The sequence below is a fragment of the Oreochromis niloticus genome, linkage group LG12 (genome assembly GCF_001858045.2).
Source record: "Oreochromis niloticus isolate F11D_XX linkage group LG12, O_niloticus_UMD_NMBU, whole genome shotgun sequence".
NCBI classification, from domain to species: domain Eukaryota; kingdom Metazoa; phylum Chordata; class Actinopteri; order Cichliformes; family Cichlidae; genus Oreochromis; species Oreochromis niloticus.
This window is the reverse complement of record NC_031977.2, coordinates 16,101,692-16,123,688: the sequence shown is the minus strand read 5'-3', so window position 1 is coordinate 16,123,688 and position 21,997 is coordinate 16,101,692. Positions and strand designations below refer to the sequence as shown.

At 41.0% G+C, this 21,997-nt stretch overlaps 2 protein-coding genes and 1 long non-coding RNA gene across 5 annotated transcripts in view; 2 read left to right on the top strand and 1 right to left on the bottom strand.

The window, feature by feature from the left end:
* Nucleotides 1-7,885, top strand: part of rasa1a (RAS p21 protein activator (GTPase activating protein) 1a) — a 31,608-nt gene extending 23,723 nt beyond the window's left edge. For 2 of the 3 annotated variants that reach the window (XM_013264625.3, XM_025911917.1), the window contains 14 exons: nt 301-381; nt 745-902; nt 2,284-2,360; nt 2,475-2,647; nt 2,745-2,904; nt 3,092-3,234; nt 3,371-3,486; nt 3,581-3,667; nt 3,766-3,833; nt 3,927-4,015; nt 4,090-4,167; nt 4,491-4,625; nt 4,717-4,796; nt 6,510-7,885. In XM_013264625.3, coding sequence (XP_013120079.2) covers nt 301-381; nt 745-902; nt 2,284-2,360; nt 2,475-2,647; nt 2,745-2,904; nt 3,092-3,234; nt 3,371-3,486; nt 3,581-3,667; nt 3,766-3,833; nt 3,927-4,015; nt 4,090-4,167; nt 4,491-4,625; nt 4,717-4,796; nt 6,510-6,558 — 1,494 coding nt within the window. In that variant the 3' untranslated portion in view covers nt 6,559-7,885. Of the gene's footprint in view, nt 1-300; nt 382-744; nt 903-2,283; nt 2,361-2,474; nt 2,648-2,744; nt 2,905-3,091; nt 3,235-3,370; nt 3,487-3,580; nt 3,668-3,765; nt 3,834-3,926; nt 4,016-4,089; nt 4,168-4,490; nt 4,626-4,716; nt 5,722-6,509 lie in introns of those variants that run through there. The other variant, XM_013264623.2, reaches the window with a different exon arrangement.
* Nucleotides 5,951-11,486, bottom strand: ccnh (cyclin H). The gene is made up of 10 exons (XM_003456057.5): nt 11,319-11,486; nt 11,080-11,231; nt 10,856-10,978; nt 10,698-10,771; nt 9,347-9,560; nt 9,075-9,238; nt 8,658-8,728; nt 8,302-8,407; nt 6,072-6,135; nt 5,951-5,991 (listed from the first exon to the last, which is right to left on the bottom strand). Exons 2-10 carry the CDS (start codon nt 11,194-11,196, stop codon nt 5,965-5,967), a joined length of 960 nt encoding a protein of 319 aa, XP_003456105.1. The 5' UTR covers nt 11,197-11,231; nt 11,319-11,486; the 3' UTR covers nt 5,951-5,964.
* A 166-nt stretch (nt 11,487-11,652) lies between these two features.
* LOC106096595 (uncharacterized) lies at nt 11,653-13,777 on the top strand. The gene is made up of 3 exons (XR_003222359.1): nt 11,653-11,854; nt 12,348-12,414; nt 13,672-13,777. It is a non-coding gene; the product is annotated as an uncharacterized LOC106096595 (long non-coding RNA).
* Nucleotides 13,778-21,997: the final 8,220 nt, after the last annotated feature.

The window sequence follows — 21,997 nt, the reverse complement described above, 5'->3', positions numbered from 1 at the left end:
TTGTTTCACTGTAGAATTACACATGTACACTGTAGCAGCGGTGGAACAGGTTTGCTTTAGGACAACAGTTTTCTCTTGTTTTATATTGTAATATATTCATTATAGTATATTTTGTCTTAGATACATTTGGGGCCACAAAACATTTTCAGTTTCCAGACACAAGAGGCCACCAGTTAGAAATGTCACAATGAGTGAAATTTTATTCCTTTTGTGGAATAAATGAGTACACACAGTGTAAATACAGTATAGTGTGGGTTTTTTAATATTTTGGCCATTTTCTTTCTTTCCATTTTTCTGCAGGATTGGATGAAATGCCTTCAAACCTTCTGTAATAACCTAAGGAAAACCACTCAGCCCACCTCCAACAAGAGGCTTAGACAGGTTTGTATAGCAGGAGCCAGTGTGTGGTCATGATGGCAAAGCAACCCAGCAGATGATTAAATCCAGTGAATAAAGAGGCAGCTCTCATTCAGGTGTACGGGCAAGAGAAGGCTGCAATTGTGACATCAACATTTTAAAGTTTAAAATGTATCAAAACATAATAATATTGTGAAAGATTAAACACTGATTATTAAAATGGCTTGTATATTAATTCTTCTGTGATGAGGCAGTTGTTATTATTTTTTAATTAAAGATTAATTCAGTAGTTTGATGAGGTTCTCCTCAAATGTCATGGCATATCAGGAAATCTAATTATTGCAAACTATCAGTGCATATGTTTTAATCTTTATTGCTGTCTTTCAGGTGAGCAGCCTGGTGCTGTACGTGGAGGAGGCGCACAAGTTGCCGGCGAAGTATTTCACCAACCCCTACTGTAACATCTACCTGAACAGTGTCCAGGTTGCTAAGACGCACCCACGGGAGGGGCAGAACCCCGTCTTTACTGAGGAATTCATCTTTGAGTAAGTCTGTTGTACTTGTTTATTTCTCTCCTTTGGATTTTGCTGTTATGTTTCTCCCTTCATGTTTTATCCTCCTAATGTTTCCAGCTATTTTTATTGCTTAGAATCATACTTTATGGCATATTAGCACCATGCTATGTAGCCAGTGTAGTGCCAATGTTTACCACTGTTTGAGAGAGCGCAGATAAGGGTGAGGTTGATGTTGCTAAAAGCCTGCAAAGCGACTCTACCCCAGAATCATATAGGAGTGATGTAAGTAAGGAGATTCACATATTCTGTCTAAGAAAACCCATACCTTTATGGCTGTGCACACTAACGTCATTGAGTAAACAAGCTGCACAGATGGCATTAAACATGTTTTTTTTTTTTTACATTTTTGGAATTTGGATATTTGCTCAGGCGACTGACATCCCTCTCACTCGCAGAGTAAATGTCATGCTTAAATTCACCTCATTGTTGCTTAAACAGCTTCCAGCCTGATTTAGCAACTTTTCATGTCACTCTAGTGACAAAGAGCCTTGGACTGTGGCCAGCACCGCTGTTTGAGCAGGGGTCTTGCTCTCCTGCCAAAGATGCACATCTTTTTGTGTCTGCTCTGTTCAGTGAGTGGCAGAGAGCAGCTGAACCCTTGAGTCAGTGGTTTACATACATGCTGTGTTTTTCATCTGGTTTGTTAATGCAGGCAGAGGCCTTACACTCTGGAAAACACACACACGTTTTTGTTTGAATAATTTGACGTGTAAATGTAGCTTAAATTACAATTCAGCTTTTGTCCTTAACTTGTATGTTTGGTGGACTCTTTAATAAAATGCTTTTTCTTGTTTCTCAAGTGTAACATGCAAAAAATACACATCTAACATCTGTGATGTTTATCTGAATAGATCCTTGAAGATGTATATCTCTTATCTGTATGGCACTGTAGTTGTAGTTGCTATTTTTGGTCTTTTGATTCTTCTGAGCTCTCAGTCTGCAGTAATATAAATGACCTGGCATTTATATAAATACAAGAGCACGCACAGGAGGAACACAGACTGAAAGCAAGTGAATGATTTGTTCACAGACTACAATTTCTTTCTCATTTTTTTTAGTATTATACTCCATGTAAATGTAGTCATTGTTTTACAATTGGAGCTTAAATGCTGTGCATGTGATGTTAGTGAAGTTGAAGTGTGTGCGCTACTCTACATAGCAATCCAAAACATTAATGTGGCAACATAACAACATACACAAACAGATTAAAGTATATTCACATTTATATGTACATATGTTAACAGATGAATTTGAAAACAATGCACTTGAATACCAGTACTGTACATTTGAAATGAGCAGTGTGTGTGGTTCCCGGTTTAGAGAATGATAATGTTTAACTCTGTTGTTTCAGTGACTTGTCCAGTGAAATTAACAGATTTGAAATCAGCTTGAGCAACAAAACAAAAAAGAGTAAAGAAAATGACATCTGTAAGTAACAGCTTCAAGTTTTAAAACAGATTCAAATCTGCAATTACTTTGTTTACATCATCTACCCTTTTCTCTCCTTGTTCATCGATGCCTCAATGTCTTTTCCCTTCTCAGTGTTCATGCGCTGCCAGCTAAGCCGGCTGCAAAAAGGCCAGATGATTGACGAGTGGTTCCCTCTCAGCTCCCACGTTCCTCTGAAGGGCATTGAGCCTGGCTCCTTACGCGTACGTGCCCGCTACTCTGTGGAGAAGATCATGCCCGAAGAGGAGTACAACGAATTCAAGGAGGTCTGAACCACTGAAAAGTGGCTTTGATTGCAATGTCTATTAACTGTCTACTCGGTTGTTGACTTTATATTATGTCCTTGTTGTGCGTCCTTTGCAGATAATCTTGCAGAAGGAGTTTTATGTCGTCTATGCTTTGGCACATGTGTGCGGTCAGGACCGCTCCTTACTGGCAAGTCTCCTCCTGCGGATCTTCAGGCACGAGAAGATTGAAGCCCCACTACTCAGGACACTCAATGACAGAGAGATTAGCATGGAGGGTAGGAGTCACAGCTATTGTGATCCAAGGACACAGAAAGCTTAGGCATCTAAACAGATTGGACTTAAAGAATTATGAAAGAATCATTTCATTGAAAGCTAAAAGTGACAATCATGTTGCTTAGTAACTGGGAAGTCGTCGTGTCCACGCATTTTAAAAACCCTTCTCTGCTTATGCACTACTACCAGATGAGGCCACAACATTGTTCAGAGCGACTACACTGGCCAGCACTCTGATGGAGCAGTACATGAAGGCCACCGCAACACCCTTCGTCCACCACGCGCTCAAAGACAGCATCCTCAAAATCATGGAGAGCAAACAGTCCTGCGAGGTAAACGCCTGATAAAATGTTGCATTAGGTGTTGATACTGTACATTATGGTGAAATATTTATCTTGTTTAATTTATTTGTCTATTTCCCCTCCAAATCTCGGCCTAAATCTACCTTTTTTTTAAATTGTTTTTAAGTTGAACCCTTCAAAACTGGAAAAGAATGAAGATGTGAATATGAATCTGGGGCATCTCCTCAACATACTGTCTGAGCTGGTGGAGAAGATCTTCATGGCTGCTGAGATCCTTCCACCGTAAGCTCATTTACCCTCACACAGCAGAAAATCAAACCACATGTCCAAGAAACCCAAAAAATCAATTCAAGCATCTCTGTAATTACTTTTTCAGCACTTTGAGGTACATCTACGGCTGTCTGCAGAAGTCTGTGCAACAGAAGTGGCCCACCAACACCACCATGCGAACGAGAGTTGTAAGGTAGACAAACAGCCAAAAAACACTGATTTTCTTTAAGAGTATAAATGTTTGTTTATTAGGTTTCAATATGTTATTATGCTTATCGATTCCTTTTCTAGTGGCTTTGTCTTTCTAAGACTGATCTGCCCCGCCATCCTCAATCCCAGAATGTTCAACATCATTTCTGGTGAGCATCTGCTGAAAAGCGCACACGCCATATCGTCTTTGCTCACTCTGACTCGCCACTGTGTGCATTTGACACTACTGTTCCCTTTTGCAGATCCTCCATCTTCAACAGCAGGCAGGACCCTCACACTGGTGGCAAAGTCTGTCCAGAACCTGGCTAACCTGGTTGAATTTGGTGCTAAGGTATGAATTCTTTCATTCAGCTTTTCTAGGAAGGCGTGTGTCGAGATTTGACAGTTGTCTCTGCTCATGAACAGGAACCCTACATGGAGGGTGTAAACCCTTTCATCAAAAACAACAAACACAGGATGATCATGTTTCTGGACGAGTTGGGGGTGAGTCATATTTGTTGCTGAAAGCATAAAAGATTGGTGGATTTAAATGCTTTTTAGTTTTATAAGGTAAAAGTAAAGTACTATTAAGATATCTCAGCAATTCAGTGTGTAGTTACATCTCTTGACATAAGCTCTAAATTGAGTGGGCTTTATGTCATCACTGCTTTTTGACTGTTGGTCAAATTAAGAAAGTAGCTTGAATACTACATTGGCCTTAGGGAAATTATTAAAGGATACCTTTCATGTTTTCTTACATTTTGTAGAGCCAATAACCCTTTCATAAGCTTTGAAAAACTTTAAGAAACTCTTAACTGTGTTTCTAGAATGTGCCTGACCTCCCCGAAGCCACGGAGCACTTTAGGACGGACCTGTCCCGGGACCTGGCTGCGCTGCACGAGATCTGTGCCACACACTCAGACGAGCTCCGGACGCTGAGCAACGAGAGGGGCTCAGGACAGGTTAGAGACCGCTGCCACGTTCTCGCACAGACATCGATTAATGCCGTCCTGTTTCAAGAGGCTCATTTATCTCCCCGTTTGATCTCCGCAGCATGTATTGAAAAAGATGCTGGCCATCACAGAGCTCCTCCAGCAGAAGCAGGCTCAGTATGCCATGTCCAACAGCAACAGGTAGTACTGCACTCTTCCTCTCCTCCCATCCTCCCCATCCTTGCGTCAAGTCTCCGAGTGCAGCCCGGTGGAGACATGGCATGCTCTACCCTCATCACCATGGCAACCCATCCACCGTTCTCCATCATGTCTTCCTCTGATAGTCCCGCCCATCCCACCCACCTGCCATCTTGTCTCGTTCACCACAAGAGAGCTATGCAACAACAGCAGCTGAGTACAACAGGCGACGGCGTACTTTAAAAAATAAATTAAAAAAAAAAAAACCCAAGAACTTGCACCAGTAACTGACAGCTGTATGCACAATGCAAATATTTGTTCCCCTCCTCCATTAACTGTGATTTGGGTACATTTATTCCTTTCATCACTGAGGCCAAATGCTGAGAGGGGCTTTTTGTACCCAGTATGTGTTTTCAATAGCACAGGTTGCCAAAGTGCCCCCCACCCCTCCTACTCAATATGAGGAAACTGACAAGGAGATGCTAGTTTTCCTCAGACCCCTTTACTGGAAACTGGATTACAAGCAATGATGCTTTTTTTTTTGTAATTAGTGACTTAATTTGAAGGTGGTGACAATATCTGCAAAGTACTGAAACAAGCATCTCTGTATGTCTGTGGTTTGTTTTTTTTTTCTAGATTGGAACAAAGTCTTTCAAAAAAGAAAAGTATGGTTATTTTATATTAATAAATTCTCTTGCTGGAATCATGAGTATATACATGAGAAGAGCTGCATTTTTCCCAATAATTGTATCAGCTATTTTTTGATTATCTGGTTGAGGCTTTTTTTTTTTTTTTGAAACTTCAAGACACATAATCAGAGAAACCAAGTAAAACAAAAGTGTTTACAGCAGTAAAAAGAAAAAAAAAATTGGGATAGTACAGACTGTATCAGACATGCATGCACTCATTAAACTGTTTTTGTAAAGTAGATTACAGAGTGGGTTTTTCTTTTGGTCTCCTGATTTGAAGGAGGAGAAATGTGTGCACATGGTGTCACGTGACATCGAAATATGTAGAAAACTCTTTATTAAAAAAGCAGAAGAGAGAGCAAACAAACAGCTGACTGCAATTATGACATGAACACCTGCATTTATGTCATATCCCTTTACAGTAAAACACTGGAATTAATGTGTATATATAATAACTTTAAACTCTGCTCAGTTCCACAAGTCTAGAGGAGGTCTTCATCAGTCCATTCCTGAAATAAAAAGTGTAGATTTAGAAAGAATTGCATTAAAACAAAACAGTTAAACTGAGAACAATGTTGCCCCACCTCACCTCTTCTACCAACCGTGGTTCTTTTGCTACATGGCCATCTTCTTCATATCCTCTCTTTCGTTTGCTGCGATGGGAAAAAAATTAAAATTTTAGCATGTAGGCGTAAAACTAGTTTTGCAAACACTTCTGCAAATCTCAAGTGTTGTTTTGCGAGAAATAACCGTCCCACATCTTTGCTGTTAACTGGAACTTGTCAACTCTATCGTCTACTCATTTCGGTAGTGTGAGACCTCTAGTGTGTAGTGCCCCTCCATAATCACTCTTAGTTGCATTTTGTGTTTCTCTTCATTATTTTAGTTTCTGTGACTTCATTTAGACTCTCTTCACACCATGTTTAGAAGCCACACACAGACACGACTGGTGAGGCCATCTGTCTGGAACATTTTAATGCACAGCAAACAAAGTCCCTTTCACAAACGTGTTCGCTTTATCTTACAGGACAGAGTGCACCATCATGTCACTCGCTGCTGCCATCCAGGTAATGTGAGTTTTCGTACGATTTTTCACCTGAGAATCAAAAGTGTGGCGGTTGGGCCGCACAGCCAGCCAAAGCGAGGCCTCATCATCCCGTGAGGTGTAGAACCGAAGACTGGAGCGAGTTTGTACTTTCCAAGCATGTGGCCTAGATTCCTGGTGGTATAAATGCAATACGGCTGTTCTCCATGGGAAACCCACTTGCTGCGTTTCTGAATGCTGTCCTTCCAAAGCCCTTCTCGAAATGCTTCAAACGATGACGCCGTGTTTAAAGATGGGCAAAAAGCCTCGAAAAGATTTCTGTGAAGATCTGAGAGACTTTACTGCAGTTTTTTTTTTTTTTTTAAATCCTTGCTATTCCTGCCACTCCCTCAAAAAAAAAAAAAAAAAAAAAAAAACCTGAGCAGTTACGGTTGGTGACTGACATAGAACCAGACAAATAGGGGGTTTGGTGGGGAGGCACCCTGATGGGCCAACTTCTGTCTCGTGATGACACAGGAGAAAGGAAATCCAAAGCATTGAAGTAGCGTTTTTTTTTTTCTGCCATCATCAGGGAATTCAAACATAGCACCTCTTGCCAAGACAACACGAGCCTTAACACCCTTTCTACTCACTGTCCTCTCACCCACGTCGCCTGATTTTTACGATAAGCTCTTCCTTTAAACCATTGACGACTTCCACAGTCTGTGTGTGAACTTCGACGCAGCACGGGAGTCGCTTGTTACTTCTTTTTTTTGGCTGTTTTTTTTTTTTAAATATGCTGCTTTGTTTATTGATGTTATATACTTAGGCTTGTATAGAGGAACTGTGTTTGTGTACGATTACAGCTGAAAGGTAGTCATAGGAGTTTGTAGGAGATGCCTGTAACCCATCCTGTGCATGTGTTAATCCTGACGGATCCCTTATTGTGTGTGGGCCTACATATATGCTGCTCTAACAACGATCACCGGAACTCCCCTTTATGCCTTTTTGGACGTTTTAAAAAAAAAAAAAAAAAAAAGCTTTCACGCATTGCAGTCTCTCTCTCTCTCTCGCTTTTCCCTCCACCAACAGGTGGCGTTTCAGTACATAGATCCACCCGGAGAAGTCATGCCACGCACAGATTTACCAACTTCAACGTCATAACGGTTGGCCCCGTGTGCCTCGTCGTGATTCGAGCAGCTGCAAAAGTCTGAATCTGTGCCTGTCATAGCGCAAAAGTTTACCACACTGTTTACTGTAGTTGCACTTAAGATACCACGGACCTCACCGAGTGTTAGCAGACATCTGGCGACAGATAAGTGACAATGTCTCCTAACATCGCCCAGAAATTAAAAAAACAAAACAAAACAAAAAAAAAACCTCTCCTCATCAGCTATACCAATATCAGCTGTGCTACATGGTATAGATGATGTAGGCAGAAATGTGGCGTCCTGTTGTACTTTCTGTATTTCATACAGCTGATGATGATGATGTGTTCCTTTTTATTTTTCTACCTGATTACTGAACCTTGAACCTTTTGCATCTTAGATACGACAACCTGGCTAAAATAAAACAATATATACCTGGACTTAGTCGCTTGTTTGTGTGTGGTGCCAGAGTGCTACATGACAGTTTTACAGTGACAGTAAAGGTATTATTTTTCTTTCTATATACATATGTACACACTTATCAGCTTTATATATTGTGATTTTAATATCACAATGTTTAACTGTTGGAAAGTATCACAAAAAAAAAAAAAAAAAAAAAACACGGGGTGTTAATGTCGTCTCCTTACTTGCTTGAACTGGCAAATTCGGCATGAATCCTCTCCAGCCTCTGTTTGGAAATATTCACCTCCTCTAGTTTAGGAGGCTCATATTTCTTCAGGAGGGTTTTCATTCCTGAATAAACAGAAAGCAACAAGTTTGAAAGTGCCTTCACCAAGGCCAATGCCCTGTTTTGTAGCTTTAAGGCACGTGAGTTGGATTGGCATTTAAAATGTATTCAGCTCTTCCTTATAATAGTAATAGTTTCTGTATCTTGCAGTCAATCGGACAAAACCGCAAGAAAAAAAAAAACTTGCTCTGGAGAAGCTAAAACAGCTCAATATCACCATCTTGTGGTGTCAACTTGAAGGTGCGGTTTACTCACGTCTCATGGAGTCGTACATCCTTGACAGCGTCTCCTTGTCCTCTTTCAGTCCTAAGCACTCGTTCAGGTAACTGGGCATGAGAAATAATACATAGAAGGGATTGGTTTTGATTAACATACACAGAGACAAACTTCTTCAGAGAAATTACATTTTTTACGTTTTTTTTCCCTGATTCAATCTTTGCTTTTGTAATGTATTTACTGTACATATAAATTAAATAAGCCAGCCAGTCGTCACTCTGGACTTTATGATGAAATTTTAAATTCTAAACATTAGCTAACTTTTTTTTCTTTTCTTTTTTTAAACAGCGAGGAAGATTAGATTTATAATTAACAGACATAATATTTCAAATCCGTGTCTGAAATTCAAACTGACCACTGTCACCTGGTTACTGATTTAAGAACTTTGTGTACTACCTCTCCATGTTAAGACCGGCTCTCGAGGCGCTGTTCAGAATAGCTGTCAGAGCGATCTGGGAGGGAGAAAAAAGTAGTCCTGCATCTGTCATGGCTGCCTGTGTCAGAAAGTCATCAGCAGTCTTCCTCAGTGACTCTGGGCTTTCCAGTGTAGGGTACCGGGTCTGGAAAAAGCGACAAGTTCGAATGAAAACTTAAGTAAGCGAGATTAGGGCAGCAGTAGTTTCCGTCTTCGTGTTTATAGTGTGAAGCAGTCATAGGACCACACCCACCTTGAGGTCGATGAGCAGACCCTCCATGGGTCTGTAGGGGTTGTGGACCACCAAATGAAAGTTGAGCTGCTGGATTAGCAGCAGCTCATACTCCAGGATCTGCTCCAGAATCCTTTCTTGTCCTGCTGGGGTCTCCTGTACAAGATTGCCCACAAACTGGGTGCTGGACACATTGAATTCATCTACTTTGCAGGCCAGGTATGTACACGTCAGCCTGAAACAACAGGTTGCTTAGAACAACGCTGAAAAAAACCCTGAATGCTACAATTAACTCATTATTCAACACGGCATGAAGGTTAAGCGGTTTTACTGTTAGTTAAATAAAGCATTTTTATACACAGCAAATCATACAGTGACCCTCCCCCTATGCCCTATGGATGCTGCACTTTTATCTTGGAAGGAAACATTCCCATTAGGAGGAAAGTGTCATAGCAGGAAGTAGGAGATCACTGAGAACAACTTCGGTTAAGATCGAAGAAAAAAAAACACCCAAAAAAACAACAACAATTGAATTCATTATGAGTTCGGGTAAAATTGTGATGTCAAAGAAAAAGAACCACAGTGTTCAGAGAATCTGTCTGCACTTAGTCTCTGTGACTTAATAATGTGACAGTGGGTGATGATCACGTGGGTCACCCCGTTAACACTGAGCACAGACTGAACACCTGAGATGCTTTGCCGCCACATACTCTTAGGCGTTTCTCATTCTGACATCTGCCCACATCATCTCTCTCCGCTGAAGATCAACTTTGACTCTTGAATTGAGGCTTTCAACGCATCTAAAGTCACATTAAGAGACCACCACAACGCAAACTGAGTTACACTACAACCGTCACATCACTTTGATCATTTTAATAAAACAGTTCAAAGTTTGCCTGTGAGTTTAACAAACTGTGAATTTCTAAAACACACCAAGAGATGTATGCTTCTGTGTACAATCTTCACTGTAAGGATGTCACCTCGTAGCCACAAACCCCTCTAAAACCCTACAACGTAACCTATGCAGTAACCTGATGTCCACATCTGCAAAGCTACACATCGTATTGACTCAGCATGCAACTGTTGTAATTGGCCTGCTCAGCACTGTTGAGTCTCTTTTACTACTGTCAACTACTTTTTTTCACCTCACTGTTTGAATTTATTAGAGAAAGAAAAAAAAACTAAACCTCAATATAAGGACTCACATATGTCAACAAATTCTTAGAGGGAAACTGCCAAACCTATCAGAAACTTTCCTTAACATACATTTCCTTTAATGTGTCACTTGTCTGTATCCCTCAGTGGACCCCGCGTTTTTTGCCCACCCCCAACAATACTGTTGGTTTTCCTTTCACCGACCAGCAGCACTTACATGATAATCCTGGGGTGGTACTCCATGACGGAGTTGCTCAGGTAGAATCTCCTGAAGTACATGACGGCTGTACCCTGCAAAACGAGAGAAAGACACGTGGTTCACGGATGTCCGCGAGGTCACATGGCTCTGTTCAAAGAAACCACATACATACATACCACCACAGACTTTGGCATTGTGGGCTTAAAAGCATTGCAGAATTCCAGCAGCCTCCTCTCATAGTGCCGAAATAGGACGTCTTCCTCATGACGCTGCAAGAACATGGACTCACTCCCCCCGGGCTTGTTCAAAGAGGAGGGAGTGAAGGTAACTGTCACACAGACGTTCATGGACTACATCTTTGGTTCAAATGTGCTTAATGACATGTTTAATCGCAGCTTACCTTCCTACTTTCTAGCGCCTTGTTGCGGAATTTCTGATTGGCCTTGCACCTCATATGCTCGATTTCATCTTCACTTTTAAAAATCCAGTATTTCTTCTGGGAGCTGTTGTGAAACATGTCGCCTGCTGTGGGGAACACCGCAACAAACCTGCCTGATAACGGGGACACACCGAAAAAAACGTCAACGTTAGCCTGCCGTCCAAACTTTGATACATCTGAAATAAAATAAAATAACTTACAGTTGTTGAGTGTATTTAAAGGTCAATCCATCCGCGACACCGATGCTGTGCGAAAATAATTTTTCTATGTACAAATGAGCGCGTTTAATGCCTCAAGACAGTTCAAAACTAACGTCTTATCAAGCGGACTCCAGCAATAACAAATCCCACGCGCGTCGCCATTGGATTACGTCGACCTCGTCGGTTATTGATGACGCACACAAACACACATACACATATACACACACACACACCATCTGAAATAAGTCGTATTTAGCGACGTTTTTGGTAGTTTTAGACGGAAATGCTGCTTGAAATGCGCTGAATGGCTTCAATTTATATCTAATTGGGGTAGTTTTGGTCCCCAGAGGCAAAAGCGTCCCCAATGAACGGGTGTGTCAGCTGATATAAGTCCCCAATTTTGACACAAGTAAACACACAGACGCACACACAGATAAGCAAACACTGAAAACGCCCCCCAAAAAACAGGAGGTTGGAAAGAAAACGACTGAAGCGCCGTGAAGACGTTTCACCTCTCACCCAAGAGACTTCTTCAGGTGATATCCCACCTTTGCGTGGTCACGTGTGATATAGCTGCCACTTTTGACAGTCTGTAGCATTGAAAGAGGTGTCTGACCTTATGCGTCCTCTACACTCGGGTTAGCACACGCTAAATAACCCAGAATAAATAAGCATGTAAACCTTGAATAAAGGCCCGCATTAACAGCAGCCCCCCTCCCCCCCCCTTTCCCCCTTCTTCTTTAAATGAGCCAGGACTACATAAAGTTCACACTGCTAAAGCTGGTTTGTGACTATATGTTAGTTAAAATCAAGGATTTGGATAATCTTTTAGTGGGGGGTGGGGGGCAGAAATGCGCAACAGAAACGAAATCACACGGTATGTTTAGACAGAGCCACTCAACCCCCCACCCGTGTTTCCGCACGCCCTCATTTGCATAAACATGAGTAATTTATGAATAATAAATGCCCTTGCATTCAGCGGGAGCCGTTAATTTGCATATCACCACAGCTACAGTTTTATTTCCTTAGTGCGGCGTTATCATGAAGCCCTTCGAGCCTGCATAAAACCAGGCTCAAAGAAATGACGCTTTAACAGGTATGTGCGCACTCGGGACTATTTTATATAATCTTAACCTTTTTCTCTACAGGCGCTTTCCGTGTGAACGCTCGCGTCTGAGCTCTGTCTGTGATAGGCTTGTGCACAAGGCTACGCCGGGCTTCTACACTAGCCATCGCTCGGTCTTGCCCTGTAAATTGCATAAACATGAAGTGCCGATGCATTATTGATGAGACCATTGCAACGTTTACTGTATGTGCGCATATGTGTGCGTGCGCGGGGCTGACTGTGCATGCACGCTTGTGTTGTCAGCCTAACACCTCTCCCTCTGCTATTTCGCATAATTCTGCAGTGTGATGACTTATTTTTGTCTTTCTGTGTTGTGTTGGGCTATCTTGAAGGTTTTTGTTTGTTTGTTGTTGTTGTTGTTGTTGTTGTTGTTTTTACATTTCTTGTGTTTAATTTGTCATTTATATATGTATGTGTAGGGGTTTTTTTTTTCTGTTTTGAGACTTCATCACTTCATCCTGTGCCTTCACTATTTACAAAAGAAATGCTGGCTTGATGGTGAGGCAGCAAGTGAAATCTGCCTCCCCGTGAGTGTGTATGTTCATGTGATGGGTGATTTGAAGGGAGAGACGGCACAGTTTTAGGTCAGGTGTGTGTGTGTGTGTGTGTGTCCCTGTGAGTAAAGGTTGCTCCTATGCAATCTGACAGGCAGTGTTTTATGGGAAATCAAACTTGGGTGATTTTGTGGCATTGCCAGATCAACTGAATGATCTTTGAGCCTCCCTGATCGAGTTAGACTCATCCTCCCAGAGTCGAGCCCACACTCCTGCCTGTTATATTTCAGCCGCATATGAAAACCTTTTCAGGCGTGCTGAAATAATTGCAATTCACGGACACAAAGTCAGCTAAAATTCAGCCGCCGATGCTGTGTGAACCATCACCTCGCCTGTACGCAGCTTTGTAAACTATTCATGGCGGTGATAATGCTGAGGAGGGAGGCGAGGAGAAGCTGGAGGAGGATAATCCCCACCCCGTGGCCCACCTTCCTCATCTCATCTATGAAGTTACTTTCTAGCACGAGAGGAAATAATCTGGATATAACCTTGACAATGATGCAGATGATTTACCAGAATGAGCCTGCCTAATCCATTTTTTTGCCCGCCCTTGCCCTGATATTCCTCGTGTTTGCTGCAGCTTTCAATCCATTTCAGCTTCACACGCCAACAATTAAATCCCGATTCCGACTCGCCGCATGTGCATATTAATTTTCTACTCTCCATCCTGCAGCATCCAACGACACCCCCACCCCACCCCATCCAAATTGGTACCCAGGTTGCTATGGCAACCATAAGTGGCAGTGCTGATGTCAGAAACTCCTCCAAGGACAGTCATGCAGGCATTGGGTCAGGTGATATGCAACGCTGCTGGGCATCCAGGAACAAAATGGCGGCCACTCCCCCCACCACCGCCTCAGTTTTCTTTTCTTTTTCTTCTTTTTTTCTTAACCACATGTGAGACTCTCTCTTTGAGCTTAAACAAAAGCGAGGAGTGCACCTGTGCTTCCCCCCCCCTCTCTCTCGCTCTCTTTTTGTTTTGAAATGTGTGATATGGATGATGTGGGATATTCTCTGTGTGATTGGTGTGAGCGAAAGGCATCACAGAGCTGAGCTGTCTGAGCCCCTCAGAGATCGGCTGCCTGTCTGAAGAATTTAGAAATCTGTCTGGCTATTTAAGCGCATTCACATCTGTGTGTCCCTTTGTGTTTGAATGTGTCCGTACACTGGTTTTCTCAGGTTGGCATTAAGCAGTCAAAGGTCCCCCCCCCTCCTCCCCTTCAGACACTCAGCGCTCCCCCACTGCCTCTTTCTCTTCTCTGTCTCTAATTGAGCTTTGTGTCTACCTCCATCTCCATTCAAATCCAGCCTCATTTGCATACTGCCGCTGCGTGCTGGACAGCTCCCCAGCTGTACTGTACAGAACTAAATGAGGAACACAGACCCACTTTGCGTGACGTGAATACTAAGCAGGCGCGATAGTCATTTTCCTGTTTCCTGAAAATACTACCTGAGAGATCAGGGGTAAATAGGAAGGAGTGCGGTTGTATCAAATCAGTTGCTTCAGAGACAGACGGGCATTACCAGACTGGGAAGGGGATGCTGATATAGAGGCAGAATTAATTAATTTTTTAAACGAAACAAGGCACTGTAAAAAGCATCATATACTCTAATTTGACTTAAAAGTTACCAGACGTGTTGTGATGTAGGCTACGAAGGAATCTGTTGACAGTTTAACATTTAAAACACAAGCGTTTTGGTGCTCCAGTTTCAACCTGACATCATTTATTTTTGTATTTAAATTTAAATCCTGGAAATTCTGGAGGAAAACAGGTTTCACCCACTTTTTCTTTTCCTTTTTTTTTTTTCTTTTGCCAGTTACATGACAATTTGGCCTCCTATTGGCAGGTTTAATTTGAACCCTACTGCCCTTTGGCTTCACTCTCACATCATTCCCGTTGAGGCCCGATTTTAAGGTCCCTTGCATTTTAGCAGAGGCAGTTGCTCAGCATTGAGGAATTTTTAGGGACATTTTGCTTGAGTGCACAGAGACACGTAATTATGCTGTATTTTTGATGCACTCCAGTCACATTTAACAGAATGTTAAGCACGCTCTTAATGGGAAGCTTAAAACCCCCCCAAGGCCAATTTTCATTTCGAGCATACTGGTAGAGATTTGTGACATTTCAACTCATTTCAGTATTCAATCAAAGACATAGCTCTAGGGAGAGCACAACTAGCATGCTCTTTACGGTAAATCCAACTGTCCTTGGCTTTCCTATGCAGCCGCTTCCTCCATAGTCACACCTTTGAGAATTGGAGCAAATTAAATGACCCATTTTAGCTTTACCTTGAAGACAAATGCAAACACTGTGAAAATGTTTCAGTTTTTTCTTTTCTTTGTTTCTTCAGTGAGTTTGGATATAAGGGCTTTATTTAGAAAACAAAATCACATGTGCTCATTTTTAAATGTCTGCCAGTGTTTAAATCAGCAGGGAATGAAAAACACATTGTGCTCCATCATTCTGAGCATCTTAGGCTTTGAGGAGAATGTAGAGGAGGACAGACAGAGTGATGTTAAGGTGCAGTCATTCTGGTGAAAATCCAATCCCTTACTGTACAATGCTCCAACAAGTCCTCCAAATGACCCTTTATATCAATGTACAATGTCCTCACCTCTCCAAATAGCCGGGCCATTTGAGTAAAATGCTGTACAGGTAGAATATTGTGTGACCAATCTCTGGGCACTGTTCTCTGTGCCCTACTCTATTTGAACATAAAAAAAATATATATTAGGGTATAGTTTGGATTGTTATTATTACTAGATTTTTGTTTGTTTTCTTTTATTTTAAAAAAATCTATTATCTCTCTTCTATAACTTCTTCAGTTTTTAGGGTAAAATAATTGCAAAGAAACTAAATGAATCCCCAGTGTCTCAAGTAATACATCAGTACGTTCTGGTTATTACTTGTTGTTAAATTTAAGAAAAAGAAAGTATTTTTCATTCATTCTAAATTTTCTATTTTAAAAAATCAACACTTTTCTTCGATAGCCACATTTTTAATGGGTTTGTACCATCACAAAAGCGTTGTGCCCGCGTGTGTGTGTGTGTGTGTGTGTGTGTGTGTACGCGTACATGAGGGCTGTACATCAGTGTGAATTAGCTTTCAGAGGGGGGTTATGCATCTTAATCTAATTAAGAACGAGGTGCCTGAATATAGATGAAGAATTATGAGCTTCAAATTGGGGGAGGGGGAGCTGCGTTTCATCAAGTCAAGTTGCCCAGCAACCAAAACCATTTATTTCAGACAAAAAAGAAGAAGAAGAAGAAGCCCTCTAAGATTTAATAATCGGGTTGTCTGCATTAAAATGCAAAGGACGTTGGCAGACTGCACCTGAAGGACGGCAAAAATTAGTCAGGGTAAATTCTCAACTTACAGGTGAATTGCTGACCTTCTGCAGTAAGGGCCTGTCAAAATAAACCCTTAAACCCTGCAAATCAGCCTAAATAAGCTTTCAGATGCAGCTTGTAAAATGGAAGTGAATAAAACCAAAGCGCATTTGCATACACTGTGTTTTTCTTCCCTCTGTTTGAGCATGCTCAAGCGTGTTTAAACACAGTTGTTATTAATTAAACTCAGTGTTGATTTGTACTGAATTTTACACTCAGATTTACTTGTTTAAATGAGTCACTTTAAAATTAAACTCAGTTTAATTACAGACTAATAAAAAAACAAAAAAGCATGTTGTGTAAAAACTACACCTATTTTGGCACAATCGTCATGAAAAAAAAAACAATATTTAAAATAAATAGTTTTTTGATGTATTATTTTTGTGAAATAATCATAATCTTTTTTTATTTCTTCAGAAAATCCATATATTAAACAAACATTAACTTATAGAAGTACTCTTTTTGGCTCCTCTAATCAAGACGCGAAAGCTGGGCATTGAAGTGCTCCTGCTGTAATCTCTGGCACCCTCCCCTCTTTTGTTTTCCTAATTGCCACCACCCTTTTTTTGTTAGAGGGCATTCTTATAAGTGCATCAATCTGAGCTGGAGAGGACTGAAGGCTTCCTGTGGACTTCCTGTGGACTTCGACAAAAAGCCCTGTCAGGTAGATCAGCCATTAGTCACCAGTCTACATTGTCTCTGACAAATCTGACGTTTAAAGTACACGCATAATTCCAAAGCACTCTCTGTGCAGAACAAATTGCAAACGCTTTATTCCGGAAACATCATAAATGTTGGCTGGAACAGAAAACATATTGATGGAAAAATAATTATTTAGATCTTTACCCAGTTAAATTTGATTACAACAAACAAATAGTAATTGACATTATAGCATTTTCTTTTTAAGTTAAAGGTAATTACCTCCATTTTTTAAATTTTGTTCTGCTTTGATTTAAAGAAGATTTTTTGGTATTTCATCTTGTGACATAAAGTCACCTTCATTTTTGATCCGGGCATGCAACAAGAGCAACAACAACAACAACAACAACAATAATAATGCTAATAATAATAATAATAATATTAATAATAAAGAATAAATAAATTGGAAAAAATATTTATAGATACACATCCTCATTCTTGTCTTTTTAACTGTGTATCTGAACAGGATTGTAACTGTACATATTCATACGACTTCAGTGTAATGTGTAGTAAACAGTGCCACAGCGGCCTGATTAAATAATGCCCTCTTGTGGTCTTTGTATGAGGACTACTGAGGGGAAGTAAAATTAGTAATAAATATAATCAGCACTAGAAATAATACACTTTTATGCGTTTGTTCATTTGCTTTAATTTCCACACACACCCAGTACTTGCATCACATTTCCACTTATGTTGTTACATCCACGTCCCATTTTAATTGTGTTTCTTGCGAGTGTCATTTAAAAGAAACCCCCAAACACACAAGCGCTCACACACATAAACTCGCTCACTCTTTTTTTCTCTAATGATTTGAGTTACTCTTTCTTTTCACTAGATGGGGTAAGAGCATCATTTAATAGACCGTTAAGCCTAGCAAACGTTGCCCCACTACACCTTTGCAAACAACGATTTCATGATAAAACTCTTCTTTAATGATTTTTTATAGAAATCCAAAGTCTAAAATGGTGTCACCTTTGCAAGTTTTGCTTAAAGTACTGAACTTTCTTCCCTTTGGGCCATAAGCAGCACTTACCAAAGTGCCTCAGATGCAAAGAAAAATCTGAATATCACAAAATGTACAAAATATTGGAATACTGGTTCATATTGAAATATCAGTTCTGCTTTGCTTCTCCAAAGCATTTTGCAAACTGGATATAGAGATGATTTGCAAAGCTTCTGCTGCAGTCTGGGCAGAGCTACTCTGAATATTTGCAGTGTTTGTTTTTAACAGAATAACTCTCAGAAAAACACATCTTCCTGCTGTACAATATTTTTGAATCTATTTTAGATTTCATTTCATTCTTTTTCTCATATATTCAGTCTCTCAAAATTGTGTTCCTCCGCAACTCATAAAGTTTTCTCTCTGTCCTCCTTCTTTATCAGCACCCTCCCACCCTCGCTTCATACATTCATTTCAGAGTACCATTAGCTCATGCTTGTGTTAGGGCCGCTGTTGTTCATCCCAGCCCAGCTCCTCAGTGTGTTTGAATTGGCATACGAAAGAGAAGGGGCGAGCTTAACCGCCAGAACTGTGAGACTCTGTGGAGATGACAAGTAGCTCCTTGATTAACCCATAGGCTGGTTCAGCAGACCCACACTTTGCCTGTGTTCTTTATTCATTTCCCTTGTCCCTTTCTTTCAGAAAGAGACCCAATAGGGCCCAGCAGGTGAATGTAAAGAAACGTGAGAGGACTCCCCTCTGATCAGCCTTTCAGACCCAGACAATGGGCCAGCCCACCTCTTGTACTGCTGCATTAAAACCCTGATTAAAGCTCTTCCTGTTAGCGATTGATTGAGGATGCAAAACTAAAACCAACAAAAACCCGCGCTGCTGAGGCCTGATAATGACTGGGCCCCACCTACAAAGCACAGGCTTCAAATGATTAGTGGGGTTTTGTTTTCTTAGTAGGTGTGAGAGTGTGTGTGCGTGTGAGTGAGTGTGTGTGTTAGAGAAAAAGAGAGAAGGGTTAGGGAGGAGAGGTTGTCTAACCATACCAGGAGGTCTTCAGGCTGATAGTTGTAATTAATCAACGGGCTTTCTAAGAAAAGACAACAAAACTTTCTTTCTTTCTTTCTGTAATGTCTGTAGACGTGCACACTGGGAATGTGTATGCATATCTGTTAATGTGTATGTCAACACAGTAAAAGGAGATGATTAAAAAAAACGTTTCTTTGGCTTCAAATCTATTAAATAGAAATATAGGATTGCATACACCTTTAATGTGTTTTCAATATATATATATTATAAAGTGCAGTGGTGTTTTTTTAAATGCTTAACATTACTTCAAGTGATGGGTGTGTGTTAAATTAGGGTTGTTTTCCTTTAATAAAAGAATAAAACTGTATCCCAAATATGCCTTTAGCCTGTGCAAACTTTCACACACTTATCATAATCAGGCTTTCGACTGAAGATTTTTAAACGCTCACGCTCGTCATTGTTATGTAAACAGCCTTTTTTGCATGTTAATCCTTTTACGAGAGAACATTAGCGCGGCGCATGACGACATGGGAAATGATTTGTGGAGAAGACGCTGAGAAGGCTTTAACAATATGCGTGTGTGTGCATCTAGAGAAAAAAAAAAGGGGGGGGGGGTCTTCAAGAACCCATAAATATTGCATTTCTTTGTTTGACGGATGTTTGACACATTTTCATGCTTCCTTAACAAATTCCACTGTCATATTTTTCCTTTTGTCAGTCATCTTCCAAACAGCAGATCCTGACAATTATCCCAGAGAAACTCCTGATCAAAACCACCTTATTCTCTCTGCTGCTCAGCTCCGTCACACACTGATTCCGCATCACTCTTTCCCTTCCCTCACACAGTCTTTATTTGATTCCAGATATGTGTACTCCACCACTCATCTGCTCAAATGCAAAAAATTGCATTTATAAAGCGTCCGTGTCATGTATATTTCACAGATTTTGTAATGTCTATTTGTCGATGCATCTGAGTTATTATAGTGTTGCAGCGCAGTGATTGTCATAAAGGCTTCGTTCTTAGTACTGTAGCAAAGCAGCTCATTCACAGATCCAACACTGAAGGGCATTTCATGAAATTAAGGCTTTTGTTAACGATGGACGTGGCGGCAAAATAATGGTAGCGATGGCTGGAAGAGGTGAATCTTTTTTTCTTTTTTTTTGCTGGTTATTTTAGCTTTTGAGCTTTTTCCCAACAACAGTTACAGATGTGTGAATTAAGCGAACGATACTGCTGAAGATGTCGAATTAATCAAATAGGAGCGATGCGTAATGAATCAAATTCCAAGCTAATATTTATTCATTAATATTTTCAGTCTGTGCAGTTTTTTTTTTTCAAATAACTGCATGTTAATTTGCGATATTTCATTTAAAAATGCGTTCAAAGAGTTGAAGCTACCAGAAAAAAAATCACACATATATTCTTGGAGTCTCTGAGTAGCAGGAAGGCAAAAAATAGAGACAGACAGGTAGAGGGAGGCACTGAGGAGGCCCTCAGGCTGCCGTGAGGGTCCTGGACAGATTGGCTTTGGGGCTCCACAACGATCCTCACATCCCACACATTTATCAGTGCAGGGTTACTGTACCACATGGTGCCTGCACTTACACTGTATGCTCATGCAAACACACACACCTAGACCCAGACGTACGCCTACGCCTGCTGTAAGCCTTATAGCCTTTTTAACTTCTTATGTACACCTCTTCCTCCCACTCTACTGTTATTAGCCTCACGCAATCACAATACCTGACTCCACCTCCCGGCATGTATATGAGTCAGAACAACATGCAACTCAGTTATTTTCACGAGCCGTTGTTAGGCCATGCGTACAGTTTCGCCACTGCAAAATCAAAGGAATCGAACTGGAAAAAGACATTAGTACGAATTAAGGAATTAGCATCTCCTAGCATGGTGAAGAAGCACATGGTGTGCTATGTTTTTAAACACAGTTGTAGGAGTTTTGCTTTTATTCTTGCAAGTTAAAACCTCATCCCAGGTCCTGAGACTTTATGAGTAGACTATGCTTTTTTAGTTTTACATGAGACATATGTGGCCTCAGGCATGTGAAATGAAATTTAAACTTCTAACTGGGAGTCTGTATTTCTTTCACCTGGTGCACCACTTTGTGCTTCAGAAACTTTTTTCTTTTGGGCGTTAGTCGTCCTTGCAGGCAGTGGGACAAGCAGGGGTTTGTTGATATCTGTGCGAAGCTATGAAATACAGGTCCTGTGTTCCACTTCTGTTCTGCATTCACCCTGGTGATTTATTATAGAGAGAACATGACATTAATCTCTCCCTAGAAGGCTACTTTTTATGAGAATTTGTTGCCAGTCACAAACGAAAGTCCATATAATGAGTAACATATGGATTAAAAATGAAAGGATTGTGCTGTGAAAAGGGAAAAAAAGTAATTTTGATATACAGATACATTATTTAATTGCTCTTAGTTATTTGTTTTTCTGGATAAATCTGATAATCAGTGTTATGACAAACTCTTACGATGACTGTATTTCCAGGTCGTACGGTAAGCACAAGACTGGCAGTCTCGACACAACCCCTGTCCTCAGCCACAACCCCCACCCTTGTCCTTGCCCCCACCAACCCACCCTTAACAAACTGTAGTCCTCCACAGCACAAACAGAAGCACGTTGTCACACACTCGACCCCCCGTGACAGCACTGGGTCACGGAAGCCGATGATGGGCTGTGTGTACCATCAAACACACATGTCATTGTGAATGGCTGCCAGATTGTCAGTAACTCTTTTCATCCAACCCTAAAATATCTCGTAGTCCACACACACACACACACATGCACACAGATTGGCTCGGTATCCCAGCCTGTCTGACCCTGGTGGATGTGGATCAGTGCAGAGGCACTGACAACTCTGTCTCTGGCATGCCAACACGCCTGGTGTCGATGAAGTGATGCTTT

Excerpts from the sequence above, each read along its gene's own strand:
- ccnh (XM_003456057.5), bottom strand. The coding sequence starts at position 11,196 with ATGTTTCACAACAGCTCCCAGAAGAAATACTGGATTTTTAAAAGTGAA. Across the intron at positions 9,239-9,346 it reads GTCTGCTCATCGACCTCAAG|ACCCGGTACCCTACACTGGA; the intron begins GTGGGTGTGGTC and ends CGCTTTTTCCAG. Across the intron at positions 8,408-8,657 it reads GATGTACGACTCCATGAGAC|GAATGAAAACCCTCCTGAAG; the intron begins GTGAGTAAACCG and ends CTGTTTATTCAG.